The sequence below is a fragment of the Grammomys surdaster genome, unplaced genomic scaffold (assembly GCF_004785775.1).
Source record: "Grammomys surdaster isolate TR1022 unplaced genomic scaffold, NIH_TR_1.0 125956, whole genome shotgun sequence".
Taxonomy (NCBI): Eukaryota; Metazoa; Chordata; class Mammalia; order Rodentia; family Muridae; genus Grammomys; species Grammomys surdaster.
The window spans coordinates 508,254-531,614 of NW_021620775.1; the positions used below are offsets into that span (position 1 = coordinate 508,254).

At 42.2% G+C, this 23,361-nt stretch overlaps 2 protein-coding genes across 3 annotated transcripts in view; one reads left to right on the top strand and one right to left on the bottom strand.

Annotated features, from left to right (window-relative positions):
• Positions 1-12,980, top strand: part of Senp5 (SUMO specific peptidase 5) — a 36,971-nt gene extending 23,991 nt beyond the window's left edge. The window contains exons 7-10 of the mRNA XM_028753820.1: positions 4,639-4,776; positions 6,977-7,060; positions 8,482-8,532; positions 9,243-12,980. Of these exons, the coding sequence (XP_028609653.1) occupies positions 4,639-4,776; positions 6,977-7,060; positions 8,482-8,532; positions 9,243-9,353 (384 nt within the window). The 3' untranslated portion in view covers positions 9,354-12,980. The remainder of the gene's footprint in view (positions 1-4,638; positions 4,777-6,976; positions 7,061-8,481; positions 8,533-9,242) is intronic.
• Ncbp2 (nuclear cap binding protein subunit 2) lies at positions 6,377-23,342 on the bottom strand. 2 transcript variants are annotated; one of them, XM_028753821.1, is made up of 5 exons: positions 23,196-23,342; positions 18,200-18,381; positions 16,260-16,398; positions 15,690-15,757; positions 6,377-7,566 (listed from the first exon to the last, which is right to left on the bottom strand). In XM_028753821.1, exons 1-5 carry the CDS (start codon positions 23,271-23,273, stop codon positions 7,548-7,550), a joined length of 486 nt encoding a protein of 161 aa, XP_028609654.1. In that variant the 5' UTR covers positions 23,274-23,342; the 3' UTR covers positions 6,377-7,547. The 2 variants fall into 2 exon arrangements, with proteins under 2 accessions (XP_028609654.1, XP_028609655.1); XM_028753822.1 differs by lacking the exon at positions 6,377-7,566 and having other exon boundaries at positions 14,208-15,757.
• Positions 23,343-23,361: the final 19 nt, after the last annotated feature.

Genomic DNA, 23,361 nt, shown 5'->3' on the forward strand with positions numbered 1-23,361 from the left:
TGCTCTCTCCTTTTCTTCTTCTCTTCCCCCTTGCCATTCTTTACTTTCTCTCTCACTATATAGCCCAGGCTGGCCTCTAACAATCTTTCTGTCTCAGCTTTCCAAGTGTCTGGATTATGATGTGCTACATTATACTTGGCTGCATTTTTTACTTTCCTATAAATGGAACAGGAATCTTTTTTTTTTTTTTTTTTTTAAAGATTTATTTATTTTATTTATGAGTACACTGTCGCTGTCTTCAGACACACCAGAAGAGGGCATCAAATCTCATTACAGATGGTTGTGAGCCACCATGTGGTTGCTGGGATTTGAACTCAGGACCTCTGGAAGAGCAGTCAGTGCCCTTAACCACTGAGCCATCTCTCCAGCCCCCGGAACAGGAATCTTTTAAAGAGCTCTAGGTGACATGCCGTGTTTGCTCCAGGAACCCTGAAGAATACCAAACTTGATGTGGGTAACATGGGGATGGTGATGCTTGTTGGGCCTAGAATGATAGCAGGACAGATGTATGATGTGGACAAATAAATGTGACGTGGGAGTGAAATGCACACACTTTTACCGTGTCCTCTGTGTGGCTGAAGGAGGGCAAGTGTGAAGGAAGACCTCAGGTGCATGAGTTCGGGTCCCTCGACGGAAACACGGGGAAGCTTCATGACAGCAGGCTCCAATAACCCGAGAAGTCCGTGGGTTTCCAAAGCTTTATTGTTGATGGTGTGTGATAGATGGTCTACATGTACACTCTCTCCCAACCCGCTTTAGGCCAGGGCGGGCCTTAAATAGGGGAGGGGGAAGAGGGGCTGGGAAAAGGAATAACTTAATTTAGCTATACCCCCCCCCCCACCTTCATTTAACACATGAATATTGAAATCTCTCTAGGCTGAAGCCTGTAGTCATGCCCTCTCGAATTGTTAGGTGGCACCCCTTTGGGAGAGGCTGCATAGCCAAACGTGACTGCAAGGCGCAGGTTAAATGGAGGTCTAGACCTTGTGTAGGAGCCTGGTTTTCTGGGGGCGTGGCCGAACACTTGCCGTTTCCCCATTGAGGTCGGGGTTCAAGGCCCATGCCCAGTCAAGAACCAAGATATCCTTTCATGGTCCTACACATGAGTTCTGACTAGAGGAGCTGTGGTGGGCAGCTCACTGTTTAGGATTTGGTAGAACTAAAAGTACAGACACGGGGCCTGGGATACAGCTCAGTAGTAAAGCATATGCTACTACGTTGGGGGCTCTGGGTTCTGTCCCAACACAGCATATGTGTATTTATGTATATATTGCATATCACGTATATGTGGATGTATTTCAGCTGGAAATTTTACATAGCTCTGGAAGACGGAGGTGAGCAAATGTTATAAACAGAATGAATGGTTTTCTTTGTGGAAAAAGCATATGTTCATGGGAAGTATTTGAAAAATACATACTACTTTGTTAAATGAAAATAAATTATTCTATTCTCTGGATTCTCAAATTAGGATAACTAAAAAAAAAAATTCCAGCCATGTGTTAAATGCTAAGAAACTAACAAAATAATATGAAAATGGATGCTTGAAAATAAAGTGGTACTTGACTGAAGTTCTGTGCAAAGCAAACCAAAGTGAAGCTGGTGTGCTGGCGCATGCCTTCATCCCAGCACTCCAGCCTGCGAGGCGTGTGAATCTCTGATAGCCTGGTCTACAGAGTGCCCTCTTCTGACCCTCTCAGACAGCTACACTCATGCCAATACACAGACATGTGTATACACAGCACTGTCAGACACACACTAATAACATAAATGTATACAATGACATCGCCCATTGAATAACCTAGTAGAGAGCACATTAGCATTCCATGTGATTGCATTGCCACACCATAGAACATTATACCCTAAAAAGTGAGATGGCTCAGCTGGTAACGTGCTTATCCTCAACTCTGACACCTGGACCTGAGTTCTGTCCTTGGACCCCACGTTGTTGAAGCAAAGAGCTGACTCACAGGATATCCTCTGACCACGTCCTGTGACATGCACTGTCAGTGCACACAAAAATTCAAATTTTAAAGTGCAAAAAATGTCAGGTGTGGCAGAACACATATTTGATCCCAGCACGGGGGTGGCTGAGGCAGATGGAGTACGTATTGAGTTCCAAGATAGTCAGGACTACATAGAGAGAGACCTTGTTCCAAAATCAAAACAAATGGAGAAAAATTTTTACAAGTTTTTGTTTTGGGTTTTTTTTGTTTGTTTTTTGTTTTTTTAAAAGACAGAATCTGTGTTTCTCTTTGGTTCCCCTTTATTTTTCATATAGATTCACAGTATGTATGTACCCAAGATAGTCTTGAACTTGTTATCCAGCCCAGCTGTATCTATTTACTCTTTTGTACCTAAGGGACACTTGTAAGAACTGATCTTATACTTGTCCACTAGAAAGCTGTGGAGACATTCTTCTCTTACTATGAATCCAATTGAAAATGAAGGGCCAGGAGATAAAGGGTGGCAGCCAGTGAGGCTCCGAGGATAAGTTCCCTACAATACAGGCATGGGGGCTTGACACGGCTTCAGATTCAGGAAGAGACTCACACAGTCAGACAGAAGCAATGGAGGAAAGACAGCTGATGCTGGACCGCTGTGCTCATGGTTGAGCCCCTGCTCTGTGTACAGTGTGTATACAGACACATGTGCTGAGACTCAGATCACATGAATTTCAGGAAGACAACTGAAGCTTTGAGGGAGCCTTGTAGGACCACACCTAACCATCCTGACTCTAAGGAGCTGGACGCAGGCGATCCAAGGAACTTACACAGTGAGTTCAAGGTTCTTCCTAAATACAGAAGAGAAAAAACTAATGCCTTAACATCCCGTTATTACTAAGTAGTCACCAAATTCAATTCCAGAAAGCAAATAAGTTAACAGAAGACGTAAATAGGGGAAAAGAAGACACAGTAAAAGTAATAACAAAATATGAAAGATAGCATTTTAAGTTTTAAAATTGTATTTCTTTATGTGTTCCAGTGTGTTAGTTGGTCTGTATGCAGATGGCTGCATGCTACTGCACACACAGCAAGGCCCTAGGACAACTTTGTGGACTAGGTTCTCTTCTACTTTTAGGTGGGTTCTCAGGAATCAGAACTGGTCATCAGGCACAGTGAGCATCTTGATGGCCCCGCAACTTTTACTTTGAGATAGGATCGTACGGAGTTAAACAGACATCCCTTGAATGCATAGTTCTTTCACTACAGACATGTGCTACCATGCCAAGCTTTTCCTTCACTGCCTCCTGCAGTCCACTTTCCTTGACTCCTCTCCCTGTATCACAGGATGACCTTGAACCACAACTCTTGCTATCACCTCCCAAATGCTGGGATCATATGGAAGCATTATGATGCCCAACTAACTCATTTTTTGCAAGTGTTTTTGAAGTTTGTTATCCTTTGGAATTTTTAATTATATCAATTTATTTATTGTGTTTCAGTGTGTGGGTACCCAAATGCCATGATACAGGTGTGGAGTTCAGAGAACCTTTTGAGATTTGAGAAGACATGTTTTATAATAAAAAGGGCATGCTAGGATTTTAAGGATATATTTGAGCTAAAGGGTATATATTATTAACAAGAACATTCTCTCCATTTTAACATCTGAGACATATGGAAATGAAAATAACAGCCAAGACTGGCTAAAGTATGCTGAAGCACATTTGTATGAGTTTTCCTTCCTTCCTTCCTTCCTTCCTTCCTTCCTTCCTTCCTTCCTTCCTTCCTTCCTGTTTGTCTGTCTGTCTGTCTGTCTCTGTCTTTATCTCTCTGTCTCTCTTGCTCTCTCTCTTTGAGACAGTTTCTCTGTATAGCCTTGGTTGTCCTGGATCTAACTCTATAGACAAAACTGGACTCAGACTCAACAGAGATCCACCTGCCTCTGCCTGCTGAGTGCTGGGATTAAAGGTAGGCGCCATCACCTCCCGGCTTCATGTTTTCTTCCTATTTAGAACTGTATAAGGAAACATGTTTTCTACATGGTACACTCTAGGAAAACAGGGCACAAAAGGGGAAACAAAACTGACAAAACAGAAGTAGAAGAACCAAACTTTGAACTTCAGATTTACATGAGATTGCATGTTATATTAAAACAAATAGAACCACATAAAGGTGGAAGAAAAGAACCAACTTCACAAAGTTGTCCTTTGAACACATACACATTATGCATGCACATTCACACATGAATAATAAATACACTGAGTCATTTCCAACATCTGACAAGCCTCAGTTCTGTAGGTTAATTAAAAATAGAAGTAATGCTTTTCTATTCCACCCCCCCCCCCTTTTTAGTATTTTACCTTAGTGATCACAACATGGGCTTTAGATTGAGACATAGGAAGCTTGATGGTGGTGGTGTGCACGCCTTTAATCCCAGCACTTGGGAGGCAGAAGCGGGGGAGCTATGTGAGTCTGAGGCCAGCCTGGTCTTCAGAGTGAGTTCCAGGACAGCCAGGGCTACACAGAGAAACCCTGTCTTGAAAAACCAAAAGCAAGCAAACAAAAAAAAAGGTGAGTTCAAGTTCTGTTTCACCACTTTCCCACTTTATGATTTTAGCAGGTCAAACAAAGGGCAACAGATGAACACCGTTGTTGGTTCTGTAGTGATAGCTCCATTTCTTTTCCTTCTCTTAACCAGGTGGACTTGTTTAAAAAGAGTCTTCTGTTGATTCCCATCCACCTGGAGGTCCACTGGTCTCTCATTACTGTGACACTCTCCAGTCGGATTATTTCATTTTATGATTCCCAAGGCATTCATTTTAAATTTTGTGTAGAGGTAAGTTAATATTCTGCCGGTTTTATTTCTTACCTATGATTGACAGTGATAAAGCTCTAGATAGCAATAGAAGTCAGCAGCTGCTTTGAGGATAACTCCAGGACAGTGTTCAGGGCAGGGTGACTGAGCTGTCTGTTCTGAGGCCCCCTTTGGAAAGATGTGCCCTGTTTGGGGTCAGCGTTTTTTAAGGAAATACAGAACAATACAAATTTTCCTTTCCTTAAAAAATGCTTGAGTATGCATAGAAACTATTTTTCTTCCTTTCTTTTAGAGCTAATATTACTTCAAATCTTCTAAATAATATGCCAACACAAAATATTAAAGAGTTCAGGTAAAGACATGATCTTACATAGCCCAGGTTGTTCTCAAACTGGCCAGATAACCTTGAACTTGTTGGTGTTTTGCCTCTGCTTCCCAAATGCTGGGATTACAGTTGTACACCCTCACACCTTGTAGAGTTCAGCTGATATCAGCAAGAGTGTAACAAGATGGGAGGCACATTCAGCTTTCCTGGGTTTTCTGCATAAGGTAGAGTATGCCTTATGTCAAGCAGTGGGGGCACACACCTTTTGTTCCAGCACTTGGGAGGCAGAGGCAAGCAGATCCCTGAGTTCGAGGCCAGCCTGGTCTATAGAGTGAGCTCCAGGTCAGTCAGAGCTACACAGAGAAACCCTGTCTCAAAACAAAAAAAACAAACAAAAAAAAAAAAAAGGGAAGAAGAATTTATTTACTAAAGTAATAGAGCCCATCACCCGGGGTGTACTGTAGTAGGGAATGTGCAAAAAAGCCTTTAGGGTGAAGATTTTAAATTATTATTTTTAATTATTTGGAGAATCAAGCAGACTCAATGTTAAGAAGAGTTCAATTCTCACCAAACAAAAATAGCAATTTTCATCCCATCAGTTTGCCAAGATGTTTTTTTTATTCTATTGATTAAAGGTCTCCTATGTAGTCCATACTGGCATCAAACATATAATCATCCTGCCTATAGCCTCCTAAGTCCTAGAATTATGGTTTACAATACCATGCTTGGTGTTGAGACCAAGTCTAATATATAGCCCAGGCTGGCTGTCAACTTGGAATGTAGCCAAGGATATCTTTGAACTCGTGGTCTTCCTGCCCTTACCACCTAAGTGCTGAGATGTCAGGTGTGTGCCACTGTACCTGCTTTACATGGTGCTGGGGTAGAATCTAGGGCTTTGTGCATGTAGGCAAGCACTTTACCCACGGAGCTGCATCCCCAGCCCACTAACAGGAATTTGCAAGGCCCAGTGAGCTCCTAGAATTCACACTGCAGAACTCATGAGCATGAGCTTGAATTAGAACAGTGAAGGCAGACTCATCTGTTAGATGTCAAGGCATGTTATGAAAAGTTTACATTTAAAATGTTACTTATATAAATATAAAATTATATTTAAAAGTTATAGAGGCTTGCATTATACTAATTATAAGAACAGATAGAAAACATTAACATGCTGGCCTCAGTGCTAGATGCCTTTAATCCCAGCATTCAGGAGGCAGATACAGGTAGATCTATGAATTCCACCCAGTGAGGGCTACATAGTGAGACCCTATCTCAAAAGAAAAACAAACCATGAAATCCTGGTTAAATTTTGGCATTTTATTCATTCACAGAGTAGGGAAGGCCTTCTTACAGAGAAGAATAAAAAAAATACCAAGGAACAGCTTGATAAATTTAAATGTATCACAAAATCTGTGTTATTGTCAGATTTGGAGTTGTAGCTCAGTGGTACAGTCCCTGTTTACCACATACATGGTCATCCTCAGCACCACTAAACAAGTAAAGCTACAGGTCGTAAAGTTAGCGGGTAAGTGATAGACTTGGAAAAAATGTTTGTGCTATTAGTTAACTGAATCTCTACAAGTAAGGGCTGGGAAAGGACCTGAGAAATGGATAGAGAGCTGGAATGTTCTTCGCTTGTTATTAATGATTTCTGCTATGCTCTCCTTCTGTCTTTAAATACAAGGTTTCAAATGTAGGAAGTTGACTGGTAAGACGTTCTAATCCAGTGTTTAGTCTTGAGTGATACTGGACAGGCATGAGGGAAAAAGTTCCAGCTGGAAACTCAAGTATAGATATCACCCACTTGTACAGACCTTCTAATTGGTGGTGGGCAGGGTCCATGTTGTCACCAACTAATAGAGAACAACATATGTGTTGTGGTTTCTTTTTAACCAGAATATAAGAAAGTATTTGCTGACTGAAGCTAGAGAAAAAAATAGACCTGAATTTCTTCAGGGTTGGCAGACTGCTGTTACAAAGGTAAGAATGGTCCAAATGAAGCTCCAGCATGGGCATGGTAGGCAGTGATTCAAGAGTGGGTTCCTGCTGGGGATGTTTGAAGACGGGACGAGGAGAGCCTCCAGGGGGCTCTAGGTAACTCAGAACAAACCTGTTTAGTACTTAATCACCTCCAGGCTCAGCGTCCTAGTACTTGCTGATAGCAGGTAGTATCATGTAACTTGGTATAGTTAGTAATCACTGGTGTTCTATGGAGAACAGAGTTTTGGTGGAGGGTGGCACCTTACCTTGTAGTTGTAATTTCCATATGATCCATATAGACTCAGACATGTGCTAAATGCCTATCTGGGTCCACAAAGGGACCAAGATGGGGGCTACTTTCCAAGAACATAGGTCAGACCCACTGTGTTGTTTGGCAGAGGGCCCAGTCATGCGTAGTCCCTCCAGTTGTCCTGTTTCCTTGTAGTGACCTCACTCGTCTCTCACAGCTTGTGTGTCAGGCAGTTCCTCAGGGACAAGCTGCATCTCTATTTTATAGACAACAAAACTGAATGTTGGAACTGTTGTTAGAGGCTGGTCCTTGAACTCAAGTCTGCTAGATTATTGACCAAATGGTCTCGGCAGAGTCTTGAAACAAATGTTAAAGCCTAGGCCAAAAGATCAATATTAGTTCACCTTTGAACTGAGCTGAATATTAATGCTTTAAAATTGAGCCATCGTTTTATGTTTCTAATCACCCACATACTAGTTCACATCAGAAAGGAACTTGATTTTTTTTTTAATTGTCTGATTTACTCTCTGGGGCATTTAGGTATTCTGCACCCCTCCAGGGTCTTTCATATTTCTGTCTAGATACAGTAACCAGTTCTTTGGGAAACATTTCTTTGTCTTTATGAGTTACTTCAAAGAATAAAACAAAATTGTTTAATCTGAGGTGAAATGTTAAGGCTTCAAAGAGCTTTATGAGGTAATGTTTTCATTGCTGCGACAAAATACTTAACAACTGAAGGGAGGAAAGTCTTGCTGTGGCTCAGCGTCTGAGCCATCTATCATGGTGGGGATACATGGCAGCCAAGGCACGAAGCTGCTGCTCATACTGATGTGTAGCCAGGAAGCACAAAGGAGTGAGTGATGGTGTCCAAGCATAGCTTTCTGATCCACAGGGCCACTTGTTTCCATGGTCGGCCCAACTAATTAGGTTGTAAGAGGTTTTATAATTTGGTTTTCCCATTTCCCACATTTATATTGTGGTTGCCACTTGAAAGATCTTTTCATTTGGCCATAGGCTTCCCTTGGTAAGGTATTTAAATACTGGAGGTATAGACAAGCTGTCTGGGACAGAGGAGTTTCTCATCTCTTGCTCACGTACTCATGGAAATAGTTTTCTTCTGTGAAGAGAGATACTTGATCTATTTTAATGGTCATCTTATTTTTCTCTTCAGTGTATTCCACAACAGAAAAATGACAGTGACTGTGGAGTCTTTGTGCTCCAGGTAAATACTACTTTTTACAGTGAGTTGGTTGTTTTATTTCAAGAGAAGAAATGATAGTCCTGTGTGTATACAGTATTAGGAAAGACAGCACTTTCCCTTTGTTGCTGGGATACTCTAGTTTCTGTATTTGGAGATGTAATCATTAGGAAGAACTGCCTTTCTAGGACAAGAATGGACAGGGAGTCTAATCCATGTCTTACGGGAGGTCATTCTAAGTGCATTAGAGAAGCACATGTATTTATGGGGAAATGATTTTATACTTGAACTCAAGAGATTTACAAAGATCTTGGAAGGTCACCCCACTGTATACCTCACGCCTCATGAATGTTCCTCTCCCTGTGAGATCTCTAAGTGCAGGCTCAGCAAGGTGCCCTTGGGGAGAATGAAAGGATACCTAGCTATTCACTTGGCTGGAAAGCTACTTCTCATTTGGAAGTCAGTGCTCTAAAACAGTGGTACACACCTTTAATCGACAGTAGATGTCTGTGAATTCGAGGCCAGTCTGGTCTACAAAGTGAATTCCAGTACAGTCAGGGCCGTTACACAGAGAAACCCCCGTCTCAAAAACAACACTATGACTTTGCAAGACCCATAAATGTTATTCTGCAGTTTTAGACTGTTAGGTGTGTGTGTCTAAAAGGCCGTGGGCAGGGGTGGGGCTGTGCATGCCTCTCAGGTATCTCTGGGACATTTCCCCCCCTTTTTTGCAGTACTGCAAGTGCCTCGCCCTAGAGCAGCCTTTCCAGTTTTCTCAAGAAGACATGCCTCGCGTGCGGAAGAGGATCTATAAGGAGTTGTGTGAGTGTCGGCTCCTGGACTGAGACTCACTCAGCAGGGACTCCAGAAGGCGCCATGTTGGAGCAGATGGTTTGTTACTTGAATCTCCAGACACTTACTGAATCTTTACAGATATTTCAGATTGGTGGTATTGGGCCACTTATTGTTACCTCAGATTTATGTTTTGCCCTTCATTTCTCCTGCTATCATGTACTTTTTTTTAATGTTCAATTTAGTTTCATTTTTAACTTTATGAATTCCATACGTCCCTCCCATATTTAATATTTATTATCCAAACGCATGCATATAGACAGAGCATGCAGTAAAGAGTATTAAAAAAAGCCTAGTAGATTTGGTGCAGCTTTTGAAACATAGTTAGATATGAACTGAATACAGGTTTAAAAGTTAACCCCAGAATCTAAAAATGCAAGATGTTTTTGATACAGCATAGCTCAGAGTAGATGTTCCCTATGGCATAAAGGGTAGCTAGGAGTGCTGTGGAAAAGCCAGTCACGTTTCACTTACACCAGCAGCAGGTTTTGCTGATAGTCCTCAGATGAGTCTCCAGCATGAGACATATTCCTTCTGAAGGTGAGAGGGGCTATTCTGCTTAGGGATATGGTGCTTGCAAGCACAGTGCTGATTTGACAAGAGTGAAGGTATGAGGGGAAAAAAGGCAGCATCCTTGGTGCCAGTTACCTTATTTGTAAAAAATCAGGGGGAGGGTTGTTTTGTTTTGAGACAAAGTCTCACTATGTAGCTCAAGCTGTCCTGGAGCTCACAGTAGCTAGGCTGGCCACAAACTCCAGCTAAACCTGTCTCTGTCTCCCCAGTGCTGGTAATATCGGTACATACCAACACACAAGATTCCCATTTTGGTTTTATGAATTATAATATGTAGATTAAATCTCATAAAGGCTTTTCCTGAGACATTGAATTTTCTTGGATTTTTTTTTTTCTGGGTTTGGCTTGTAAAAAAAAACTTAACATCCATCAAACTCATGGTTAAATAAATGAGAATTTGGCTTTCCATGGAAGTAATTTGCTAGTTATCACCTCTGTGTTGCTGCCCATGTACTCCAAGGCATTTAAGATTTACCCCAAATCTACTTCAAGGCATATAAAATACAAACACTCAAAGTAGAAGACTGCCGTGTGGTCTTCTGCAGATGGTGGGAGAAGAGGGGAGGGAGAGCAGTGGCGAGGGATGTTCTCTCCAGTCTTCTCTGGTGGTTCAGCATCCCAAGGGGCTCTTTTGGCTTCCACAAGAACAGTCCGAATCCTGTACTCAAGAACTGTCCTGTTTATTGAACAGGCTGTACAGCAGTTCTGTCCTATGGATTAAGACGAAATGGTAGAGCTTGCATCTTTAATCTGGCCTTTTGTGACATGTTTAAAAGGAATATAAGATGCATATTAAGCCAAACCATTTTTCTTTCTCCCAGAATTGGAGGGAAGCATAATTAACTTGTGTAGAAAACTACCAAGTACGTGACAGAGTAACTGCCTAGTTAGGCATGAGATGTTTGTAAAACAGAAAAGGCAAAATGGGTGAGTAGAGCTTACTGCCTCAGTTAGGGCTGAATCACCTAGGTTTACATGCAGGATTCTCAGCAGCAGTACGGACACAGCAACAGCCATAGCAGTCTTCTCTCCTCAGTTAGCCAGACTGAGTTCTTAGCATAAAACCAGATCAACATTTCTTGTGCTTCAGGTCATTATAAAGACTGAGGTAGAGGCACTTTATGTTGCTACAGGTTAAGGTTGTGTCACCACTGGGGAAGATGAGAATTTAGATAGGGGAAGATCTCTTTATTGTTTTTGTAGTACTGGGGAATGGACATGGCCTATTTGTATATTAGGCAAGTGCTCCACCACTGACCTACAACTGTAGCCTTCTTTATACATTTTTGTATTTTGAGACATGGTCTTATTGCCTAGGCTGGTCTCAAATTTGCTCAGTGGCTGAGCCTGATTTTCAGTTTATATTCCTGTCACCCAAGTAACTAGGATTACAGGCCAGGCTGCTTGAAGATCTTTTAGGGAAGGGGTTTGGGGAGAAGGGTCTTGTATGTCAGACTAGCTTCAAAAAACCTCACCGTGTAGCTGAATTCCTAGTCCTCTCCCAGGTGCTAGGATTATAGGTCTGTTGCCATGCCCACCTAAGGATGTAGTCTTAAGACTTTCAGACATAATTATACCAGCATGAGCTTCTTCAAAATTGATATGTAAGACGTTACTGTGGGATTTTGTTGGTGTGTCTATACTGAAATAGCCAGTAGTAAGATGACTGATTCATATGTCTTAAGGAAGTAGCTCACTTCCCCAATGAGACACTTCATGCACAAGTTACAGTTGTGTTCCTTTGAGATTCTTGTTGAAACAGGGTCTTTGTTTAATTTAGCCAAGGCTGGCCTCAAACTTGCAGTCCTTCTGCCTCAGCCTCCCTGATGTTTAGATTACTTGGGTGCATCAGTATGACCAATGGCTGGGACAGTCATCATGCCCCGAGCCTGAGTTGCCACTTCTCCAGTCTGAGAAACCGTCATATCGGCTGTGAGGTATGCAGGACTGAACAGAGACTCAAGCCATCCGAGTCCAGTTACTCTTTCCTTTCTAGCATGATAGGACACCTTCACGTGTGCTATTCAGCTTGCTTTAGCCTCCATGCTGGGTCTTTTCAGTATGTTGTACACCTGTTTCTGTTATTAGTGAGACTTGGTTTCAGCACACAATTGTTCTTTCTTGTAATTACATGTAAACCTCTGTTTAGCTTTCAAATCCTAGATTGCAGAATCTTTTGTCTTGATGTTTGCAGTAATGCTTTACTGTCACTGGCTTGGCACTGAATTTTGATATCCATCAAGTACTGGCAGACTTTATGTCACTGGGGATGAATGTAAGCCTTGCACAAACTTAAGAGCTATTCATATATGTATGATGAGCCTTCAGCAAGCTGCCCAGTCCTCATGGGAAAACTGGCTGTAGTTGCGTCTTTCCAGTAATATTTCCTTTTGTTAAACCTCTAGCAATCAATATAGACTTAATTCATCTTTTAGTTTTCTTAGGAATCATGGAGACTTAACTTTCAGTTGGCCTCTCAAGGAAGAGAAAAGTTGCTGCCAATAACTTCACAGCACATTTTTGGCTTTGCACTGTATTCTCTGTTTACTATTGAATATGAATAACATGGTCATCATGAGTTTATGGTTGGAATACAACAGTAACAGAGCTAACTAGGGACACAGCCAGTACTCATCTGATGTGACTTGTCCCTTTCCTCTGCAGTTGGGGCTCACTGCTTCTTCCCTGCCTTAGGAGCCATTGGGAGTCTAAGTGGGTCAGAGACAGTGAGTTAAATACACTGATTTATCTGCTGTGCTTCTTTATGTTAAGAGACCAAGTTAATCAACAATTATAAAGTACATAGTTTTGCTATGTGGTAGGCTCTGCCTCCTGGCTGGTAGATATCTAAGATCTGGGGAATAGCATCTAAGAAATGCTATTGTATTTGGGAGTCACAAAAGCAGACCTAGACAAGTTGTTCACTTGAATGATACCTGTTGGTCAGAAAGTTTTATTAAAAGATTATGATCATGTAAAATTAGTCAGTACTCAACCCTTCTAGCAAAATATTTTTTTGAAAAATAAACTAAATGCCTTTATAAACATGTGTTCTGTTGTGTTGAATAACATGAATTATGTGGTGGATAGTGTATTTCCTAGCGTCATCCAGTGGTGACAAGGCTTACTGAAGACCAGTGACCACTGTAAGCCCTCCCTAGCTCTACCCAGAGCTGTGCTGTAGCAGGAGCTCCCTTCTTGGGCCTGCTCTACTTTCTCCGCTATCACAGCCACTTGCCACGTGCAGCTACTGAGTATAGAAATGTGCCTGGTGCGACTACAAACTCAGGCTTCAGTTTTCTTTTTGTTGCCATGTGTGGTAAAGCACACCTTTAATCATTCATTTATTTGTTTTGTCTTTTTAAGACAAGGTTTCTTTGTGTCATTCTGGCCGTCATGGAACTTGTTCTCTAGAACCTTCTGCTTCTGCCTCCAGTTGATCCCCAGTGGGAGTAAAGTGTGCACTACCAATGTCAGCTGTTTACTTATGAGTGTTCTGCATGTATGTGTACCATGGTGCATGCAGTACTCATAAGACACTGGATCCTAGAGAACTAGAGTTACAGAATTGTGAGCTACCACATGAGTGCTGGGAAGTAAACCCAGGTCCTCTGGGAGATAGCAAGGACCACTACACCATTGCTCTAATCCCAACTTTATTATTTTTAAGTAACCATTTGTGGTGTCTGGCCACAATATTGGTTGGCAGCGCTCTAAACCAAGTCTCAGAATTTATACTTTAGCTTACAGTATAGGAGGCTAGTAATTTTAGAGATGCCAGGATGGCTCTTCTTACTCTGCATTCACACATTTTAGCCTACATGTCTCTGTTGGCTCTTTTTTCTTTGTAGTTTTTACTGTTGTTGTTCTTTGGAATAGAGATGGGTTGTACCTTTTGAGATAGGTTCTTGCTGGCTGTGTAATCTTGGCAACCTACCATCTTTTCTCCTGGCTTCCCAAGTGTTGGGATTACCAACTCGTGTCATCACACCCAACTTGACATATTATCTCTGAGATCTCACTCTTTTGATTAAAGTGAGATATAGATCAGACTCTCTGACATAGGAAAGAGGGGTATAATCAAAAAAGACTGTTTAGCATCCTCAAGCCCAAGAAAACACCCTCTTGATTCATTTTCCCTCCTGTCATCTACAGCCTGTCTTCAGAAGACTGACCTCTTTTTGCCCTACTCATTCACTGGATGCTTACTGTGTCTTGTTTTCCCAAAGGCACCAGAACATGTCCCACTTTATAGGTGAGGAAATATACACAGATACTAGTTGGTCTAACTTTATTTAAACTTGTTACAGAAGACAAAATTCCCACTGACTTATATTTTACTACAAAAGAATGTATGATAAACAGTTGAAGTACAGTATAAAAGGCTTTATTTTAAAACTTAAGTGTCTCCTCACTGGGTGCTTGCACGTGGGCTTCCTAAGCATTATAGTTGTTACAGCTTCAAGAGAACCACACTTAATACAGCATCAAAGATGCTCTGCCCCAACCAGGGAAAACTGGTGAGAATTAGAAGACGCTTTAGTAACAAAGTAACATGAGGATTTCCTTCTCTTGTATCAAAAAAGTTACATATAATACAAAGAAAATGAAAAAAAAAAAAAAAAGATCTCTAGACTCCGGTAGAGACGGACCTCTAGCTTACTATTAATACATGGACCTCAGTAAACAAGTTCAGGGAAAAAAGACGAAAATATTTGTATCACTTATAACAGACATTCCTAGAGGAGGCTTTCTGTTGTTAAATACTCTCCCAATTTTCAGACTCTTATTGTTTAATCCCAAGGATTAAAGCCAGGAGCATTCACATAATGAGGAAGTTCTCAACGGCTGTGACCCTTACCTTCCCTAGCCCCTTTATGTTTCTATTTTGAGGCAAATTCACAAGATCCCCAGGCTGGCACTGAACTTTTGATCCTCTTGTTTCAGCCTCCCAAGTAACAGGGATTACAGGCCTGGGTGAAGCCCTTTTCTAAAGCTCACTCTATTCTAAGGTCCTTTTGAAATGGGAAGAAATAATTTAATGGTTCCAACCTCAGCTTCCATATCAAGGCAGTGGTTGAGTTTTCATTCCATCCCCTACTGATGGTGTCCTCCCTACTTAGGATACTGGAGGCTCTCTGTATAACAGAGTCCTTGTTTTCGTTTTGTTTTAAACTTTCAGTGAAACATTTGCATCTTTTGAGAAATGTGTTTAGTGAACACTGATAAAGTCCTGATAGTATCCTGACGCATAAAGCACAGAAGCAGGTGGCATCCTCAGGCCCTATTAAGGCTGACTTTTGTGCCAACTATACTGAAACATAAAAAGCAAATCCAGTTGACAAACACCTGTTCCTAATTTAGAGCAAAGGTATATAGACTGTAGCAAAACCTCAGTGATTAACATGAAAACTTAAGATGTAGAAAATCATCTCAGTCCCCCATGAAGATTACCAACCTACTTGTAAAGTCAATTCTGACATTTTGACCAGTCTCCCTAAAAGTGTGGTATCCAGCTGACAGTTTAATCAGCACAGATTGTGTCTGTTGCCCAGGTATATAATTTTTTTACCTAATAACAGAAAATCATCCTAATAAGACTAGACTTAAAGGCATTCTCTGGATTCTGTCTTTTAATATTTCAGAGGAAAACCAGAAGTGGCTTCCAGTACAATGAGACCTTGGGTAACGTCCTCCAGCATCATCAACTGTGTTGATGTACTGTGAGCTGTGTACTTGGGGCACGCCCCACTCACTGTTTTTGTGCCAGTTTTCCATAGCCACCTCTTCCAGCATCGTAGTCGTCCCGATACTCATCCCGAACCTTAATTGAAAACAAAACAAAACACAGCACTGTGGGATGTTGATGCAACAGATCTGCCTCTGCAGAAACGCCAGGCATAGCTAGACTGTTTCAGCTGTCCACAAACCACAGGGCATAAGCATTAGAGTAAAACTCATTTGTGTGCATGTTGCTTTTGTTCTAGACATTGTTGCTGGGAGAAGGCCCCCTAGCATGAGTTTATAACAACTACTTAAAGAAATGTGCAGATTATTTCCAACTCTCAGATTTCCTATCACTGGCCTGGTGTGCATCCATTTGTAATTTCAATATTTAGGAGGCAGAGGCAAGAGGATCTGATCTCAAGTTTGATGCCAGTTTGGTTACACGACAAGATCTTGTCTCAGGAAGTCTCCCACCCCAAACCCTGTCAAAACTAACAAATTCAAGCTCCTTACAAAAGAATAACCACAAACTGATGAAAAACCTGTATTGTAACTGGAATCCCAGGCAGAGATTCAGCTCAGGTGCCCATGTAACATACCTGACCCCCAGACCGTCCACGTCCATACTGCCTGCCCTCTTTAAAGCCTGCATCCCAATCTGTCCGTATGATCCGGTCATCCAGACGAGTTCCGTTTATGTATCGCATTGCGTTCTCTGCATCTGCTCTTGAATAGTATCTTAGAGTGTAAGTATTAAGGAACTCTAACATTTCTTCAAACATTTTGGAGACAGGAAGCAACACACCTACACAATGCATGATTAAAAATAAATAAAAGTAGAAAGCTAACCTAACCAGATTATTTACATAGAAATTCATTTTGTAGAAGCCAGTTCAAAGTTGGTCCAACAATACTTATGGGCAGTTAAGGACAGTAGATAACATTTGTCCAGGCCTGAGTCAGTCATGATTCCCTAGATATATCTGCTAATAATTATTTGGCCCATGTTTTGATTTGCAAATAGAAAATATGGTCAGTATAATATTAGACCACAAACTTCTTATGCAAGAACATATGTTGAACATAGTGGTTCATGTTATAATCCTAGCACTCAGGAGGCTGAAGCAGGAGAATTGCTGTGTGTTTGAGGCCAGTCTGGACTACATACCAAGATTCTGTATTTTGTTTCAAAACAAAACAACAGCAAACCCAAAAGGGGCTGGAGAGATGGCTCAATGGTTAAGAGCACCTGCTTTTCAGAGGACCTGGGCTCCATTTCCAGAGCCTATGTGGTAGTCCACAGTGGTTTGTACAAGGTGCACAGATAGACACACAAGTAAAACATCCACATAAAAACATAATAAAAAATTTAAGAACCACCACCACCACACAAAAAAAGGAAAACCTTACCCATATACATACATAAACAGAGACATGGTTATACATATATAAATAAAACTAAATCTTAATTACTGATTTAAGCAATTATAATTAGAAGCTGAACTTGCTGGTCTAGATTCTTCTTTGTCTTTAGACAAGGAAACATTTGGTGAAATTACCGTAGCACAGTATCCAACACAGACAGTGCCTAGTAAGCAGCAGGCACTCGAGGACTTTCTACCGTACGCATGCTTAACAAAGCAAAATCACTGAGCACTAGGAGACTTATTCTTGTGCACTTATCATGAACGTTGGTCTGTGACTTGCAAGGCAAATGGAAACACTCTGGTTCTTATGGGTCTTTTTATTGTTCTCTCCGTGTCCTCTGCAAACTCTTTTATGCTACTGCTCCTAGGATTCAAAACTTTGGAAATCTGGTTGATCCTTTATGTCTAGGGGAGAAATGAAGAAGCATTTTTGACTCCAGACACCATTGTGATGGCATGGGTCTGCTGCTAGAGACTGAGTCCGAGTTTAGACCTAGTCTGAGCAACAGGAGAGTCCACCTTTTTTTATTATTATTATTTTTTTCCCCAGTCAGAGTCTCTCCTTCATAATTCCCAATTAATATAAGGCCTATCAGATATTCTGGACCAGAAGGCTAAAGATGATGCTCCAATGTTTTAGAGAATAATGGGAACTGTCCAGGGCAGACAGGTGTCTCGTTAGTTCTTAGTCTTAGAAGCTGCTGCCTGCACTTCCTACTTACCCAGGTAGTAGTCTCACTGTGTAGCTCTGGCTGTCCTGGAAATTACTATGTAGATCAGACTGAGCTCAAACCCAGAGACCTGCCTGCGCCTTGAGTGCTAGGATTAAAGGGACTAAAGGTATGTGCACAGGGCTCATAGGAAGGAATAAGAGAAAGCTACAGAGATTGTAACAAGTTAATACCTTAACAAAAAAGTGGGGGTGCAGTGGCACAGACTTTACACCTTCAGTCCTAACACCGGAGGCAGGAACAGGTAGATGGACGGCTAGAGTTCAGGCTAGCCAGGGCCATGCAGCGAGACCCTGTCTCAAAACAAAAAGGCAGGCCCTCGGCCCTTGAACTGTGTCCTGGCTCAACAGCTACATTAGATTAGATACCCAAGAAGGATACTCCACAAAACAGAACCCACATGCTGTTTTCTTCATTTTATCCAGACCCATGATGATCTTCTTTATATCACCACTTTTGCTGAAGAGTTCATAAATCTGTTCTTCAGTTGTGTAAAAGGAAAGATTTCCAACATACAATGTACAGCTTTTCTTCAGTAACTTTTCTTGTTCTTCATTGTCACCCTAGAAATTCAAATAGAGACAAAGTTAAACACTGCAGCCTAAAAGAAGAGATTTGCTTAGGGCTGGAGATATAGGATTCTTAGCCACTAAAGGCACTAGCTGTGCAAGCCTGTCAACTCGAGTTTGATCCCTGGAATCCAAAAGAAGCTGGGTTTGATGGTATACACCTGGAATCCCAGCACTCCTACAGGAGGTAGGATGGAGAGATGGGAGAATCTCCTGGAAGGCTGAGCGCCAGCCTAGCCTGGAGTACACAGTGCAGAGCAGAAGCATGAGTAAATCCTCAGAGAGGTTAAAAGAACTATTTCTGAAGTTTCCTGTGCCCTCTACAAGCATTACATGAGCAATGAACAAATCTGAAAACCAACAATGTACAGCCCTGCTTAAAGTCTAATTAAGATAATGATTCTGATTTAGAAATTAAAGACTCATCATACTGATTCCTGACATATTCTTCTGTGCCTCGGAAGTTGTTTTTCGGGGGTGAATGGAGAGATGACTCATAGGCTAAGAAGCCAACTATTCCAGAGGACACTGGTTCAATTTCCAGTGCCCACCTGGCAGCTTTTAACTGTCAATAACTCCAGTCCTAGGGGATTCAATGCCCTCTTCTTGCTTCTGTGGTTGGTCACCAGGTATGTACATGGTATAAAACCATACATGCAAGCAAATGTTCATATGCATAAAATACCTATTTTTTAAAGTGTGGATTTTTTTTTTTTTATTTTGGGTGGTGTTGGAGATTGAATCAGGATGTGACTATTAGGTAAGAATTCTACCAGCCTGGAAGTATTCTCATTCTAATTATAATTACGTAAGGTTCAGACTGCTTTTAATTGAAAGGCAAAGCATGTAACTCCTCCCATACCTCCTATACGGGAGTGGCATACCCTTTTCTTGCACAGTCCACGCCCCGAGCCTTGGACCCTTCTCTAATGGCCCAAGTTGAAATTCTACACCTTTGACGGAACATATCAGAAAGGCCCCTTACCCTGTATAACAAACACAAAGTAACCCTTGTAATACTCCCCTACAACCTATTCGTAGCATGGACTGCTAGGTGATTTACATGCTTATGTTTTTGTTCCGTGTAAGAGAGGGGTTAGTGATTACTAAGAGGACTGTGTAGCTTTGGCTAGTCTAGAACTCATAGTCTCACCTGCCTCGAGGGTTCTGAGTGATGGGATCAGAGGTGTGCACCACCAAGTCCAGAAAGTTACTTTCTTTAAAAAGACAGGATGAAGGCCGGGCGGTGGTGGCGCACGCCTTTAATCCCAGCACTCGGGAGGCAGAGGCAGGCGGATTTCTGAGTTCGAGGCCAGCCTGGTCTACAGAGTGAGTTCCAGGACAGCCCGGGCTATACAGAGGAACCCTGTCTCGAAAAACCAAAAAAAAAAAAAAAAAAAAAAAAAAAAAAGACAGGATGAAGCCAGTGAGCTGGAGATGAGAGTTTAAGTGGGCTTCAACCAACACACCTGACAATCTTCAGCCTCCTGATGCTGTAATTACACAAATGAACCACCACACTCAGTTAGCATGGTATCTTAGATGTCTTTACAAAAAAAAGGGTGGTGGAGCCGGGGGGTGGTGGCGCACGCCTTTAATTCCAGCACTTGGGAGGCAGAGGCAGGCGGATTTCTGAGTTCGAGGCCAGCCTGGTCTACAGAATGAGTTCCAGGACAGCCAGGGCTACACAGAGAAACCCTGTCTCGAAAAAACAAAAAAAAAAAAGGGTGATAGCTTTTAGTATTTCCACTGAAAAGGACACAGATGTACAGATGTGATTAAACAGACCTGCCAACTGATGATACACTTTTACCCTAGTGTGAGGGCACAGACATTAACCAGCTAATGGAATCTAGCCTAGAGAGTAGCTGAGAGGACTCATGTTCAGGCATTCACTCAGTCTCCCAGTTTTCATTTAGCACTCCTTAAGCAATGCTGATTCTGACACGGATCACCTCTGAATACTCAGCAGCACACACTCAGGACAGCAGGCTTTATCTGAGTGCATTTAGTAGATTAAAAAGACATGGAAACACCAAAGAGAAACTTAAGAGCCTGGCATATTTCACCACAGCTTGTCCCAGTTGGAGTCTCAGTCTTCCAGGTCTAGAAACTTCTCCCAGGCTACTTTGGAACTAGAGTTCTCTTTTAAGAACTTATTTAATGTGTGTTTTGCCTATATGTATGTACATGTAAGAGGGAGTTGGAACGGGAGTTATAGATGGTTGTGAGCCACCAGGTGGGAACTGGGAACCAAATAATGGTCCTCTGCAAGAGCAGCAAGTGCTCTTAACCTCTGAGCCATTCCAAGATGGAATGCAAAGTGAAAGAAGCAAGAAACAAAGAGTATGAAGGGTCAGATTAAGTGCATATGTCCTTATGTTTGCGTGTGGGTATGTGCATGTGAATCCAGGTGCCTTCAGAGATGACAACAGGGGGTTGTCTCCCTGGAGCTGGAGTTAGAAGCAGTTCTAAGCCAGAGGTGTGGACACTGGGAACCAAACTTGGGTCCTGTCAAGAGTAGTATGTGTCCTTAACCACTGAGCCATCTTTCCAGCTCTGTAGTTTTAAAGTTAGTTAATTTCTCTGTGTGTGTGTGTGGGGGGGGGGGGGTGTTCACACCTGAATGTAGTCAGCCCTTGGTGGCCAGAGGCATTAGAGTCCCTGAACCGGCTTTGAGATAGCTGATGCACTAGGAACTGCACAGGGGTCCTCTTGTTTTTGAGACACGGTTTCATGTAGCTTAGGTTGCAATGAACCTACTGTGTGACCAAGGATGACATTAAACTTCTGATCCTCCTACCTCTACCTTCCAAGTATTGGGGTTACAGGCATTTGCCACCACTCTGGGTTTATGTACAGCTCAAGATCCACCCAAGGGCTTCCTTAACACATGCTAGGCACGAATTCTACCTATTGAACTACGTCTACTTAGTCCAACTGTTCTGTTTTGTTTTTTGAGACAGGACCACGCAGTCCAAGCTGGTTTCAAATTCCTGGTAGTCTTTCTACCATCTCCCCAAATGCTGTGGTAACAGGCATCACACCCATCTCCCAAGTTACAGTTTTTTGGTTTGAGCTTATTATTTTATGTATATGGGCGTTTGTTTTGCCTGCACCCTGCATATCTGTGCACTACGTGCAAGCCTAGCACTTTCAGAAACCAGAATAGGGCATCAGATCCCCTGAAATTGGAGTTACAGATGTTGTGAGCCATCATTCTGGTGCTGGGAATTGATTCCAAGTCCTACAGAGGAACAGCCTGTGCTGACCAACCTCTGAGCCAGCTCTCCAGCCCTCCAAGTTACAGTTTTAAAACCCAAGAACATACAGCTATACACAAGAAAATAGTAACTTCATCCACCCCCTGGGGAAGCTCAAAGGACTGCAGGTGTGAGAGTTTTATTTCACTCTAAGAACTATATGAGGTAGGTCCTGATGTATCATTCTCATTTTACACATGAGGAAAACCAGTTGAGTCACCTAGGGTGGAACACTATACAATAGCTTCAGCCAGAATTCAAACTCAATCTTGGGTTAAGCATGGTGGTGCACTCCTTTAATCCCAATACTTGGGAGGCAGAAGCAGGTGGACGTGAAAGCCAGCCTGGTTTACATGCTGAGTTACAGGGCAGCTAAGGCAACATATTAAGACCGTTCTCCAACAACAACAACCAAAATAAAATAAAACTCTGGTCTTATTCTCACTGTACATTTTAAGACTGCCACAGGAATGAACAGGTAAAATCTATAGACCAATAGATACTGAGTTAAAAAAAAACAAACAAGGTTTTAGAACTTTAGAGGAAACATTTGCTTTTTCCTATGCAGGCTGATCTCAAACTTGTGATCTTTCTGCTAGGACTACAAATGTCCAGCACCACATGTGACTATCGGATGCACTTTGTACTGCCGCTCTTTTCTGCTTTTTCCTCATATACAAGTAAAATACAGAGTCTATAACTTCACCATAACTTAATTTCACACTTAACACAGCACTGACACATTGCATTTAGAATACACTGGAAAATGCACATGACAGAAACTATTACTGTCTGAAGAGAGTTACAGGCTTTGGACAACAAATGAATGACTCCTACCCTGGTTTTAATCTTGCAGTGTGCTTTAAATTCAAACTGGTTAGTTACTGATGTGGAACTGTTCAAAGTAATGAGAACAGTAAAAAGTGATAGATGTGAAACTCATACCAGACACACAGCAAACATTTTAAAATTAGGCTGACTGAATTTCTTTTTGTTGTTGTTGTTGTTTTTCGTGACAGGGCTTCTCTTCAGCCACTGGCTGTACTGGATTTTGCCATCCAGACAACCTTAATGCGACTCGTGTGGCCTGCCCCGATGCCCGTCAGACAGCCACAAACAGGGCCTCAATTCTAAGTCTCCCACTTACTGCCAACTTTTTGTAAGACTATCTTACAGAAGAAAGGACCGAAGTACCAAAGGGCGGTGTTTGGCTGACTATAAATCCCAAACCCGCTCTAGTGTCCGGTCAGCTGCCATAGGGATACCTCCTCATTACATTCCCTTTCCCAAGCAAGACAAGCCCATCAAACGGGCCGCCGCCACACCTCTCTGGGTGTTGGTACTCGCAGCGGCAGCAAGAAACTGTGAAAGTAAGTCTCAGATTCCCTGGGAGATAAAGTGGCTTCAGTAATATCCAAACACCGCAGGGCCATACGCATTTTGGGCTCCAGCAAATCAGGATGGAAGACATAGTAAGACAAGTGTAAACCGTTTCTCAGCATTCGAGCCCAAGAGCTGCCACTCTCGTGGCTCAGCCCGCCTCACCCGGAAGTGCTGGTCCCGGTACTCGCTGAGTTCCACGTAGGAGTCGCTGCGCAGCGCCTTCAGTAAGCCACCCGACATGATGCAGAAACGCGAAACACGACGCGGCCACGACCGGGAGAACCAGGCGGCGGCGGCGGCGGAAACGGAAATGTGGGCGGCCTGCTAC

Excerpts from the sequence above, each read along its gene's own strand:
- Ncbp2 (XM_028753821.1), bottom strand. The coding sequence starts at position 23,273 with ATGTCGGGTGGCTTACTGAAGGCGCTGCGCAGCGACTCCTACGTGGAA. Across the intron at positions 18,382-23,195 it reads ACCGGGACCAGCACTTCCGG|GGTGACAATGAAGAACAAGA; the intron begins GTGAGGCGGGCT and ends TTGAATTTCTAG. Across the intron at positions 15,758-16,259 it reads GTGGACGGTCTGGGGGTCAG|GTTCGGGATGAGTATCGGGA; the intron begins GTATGTTACATG and ends TTTTCAATTAAG.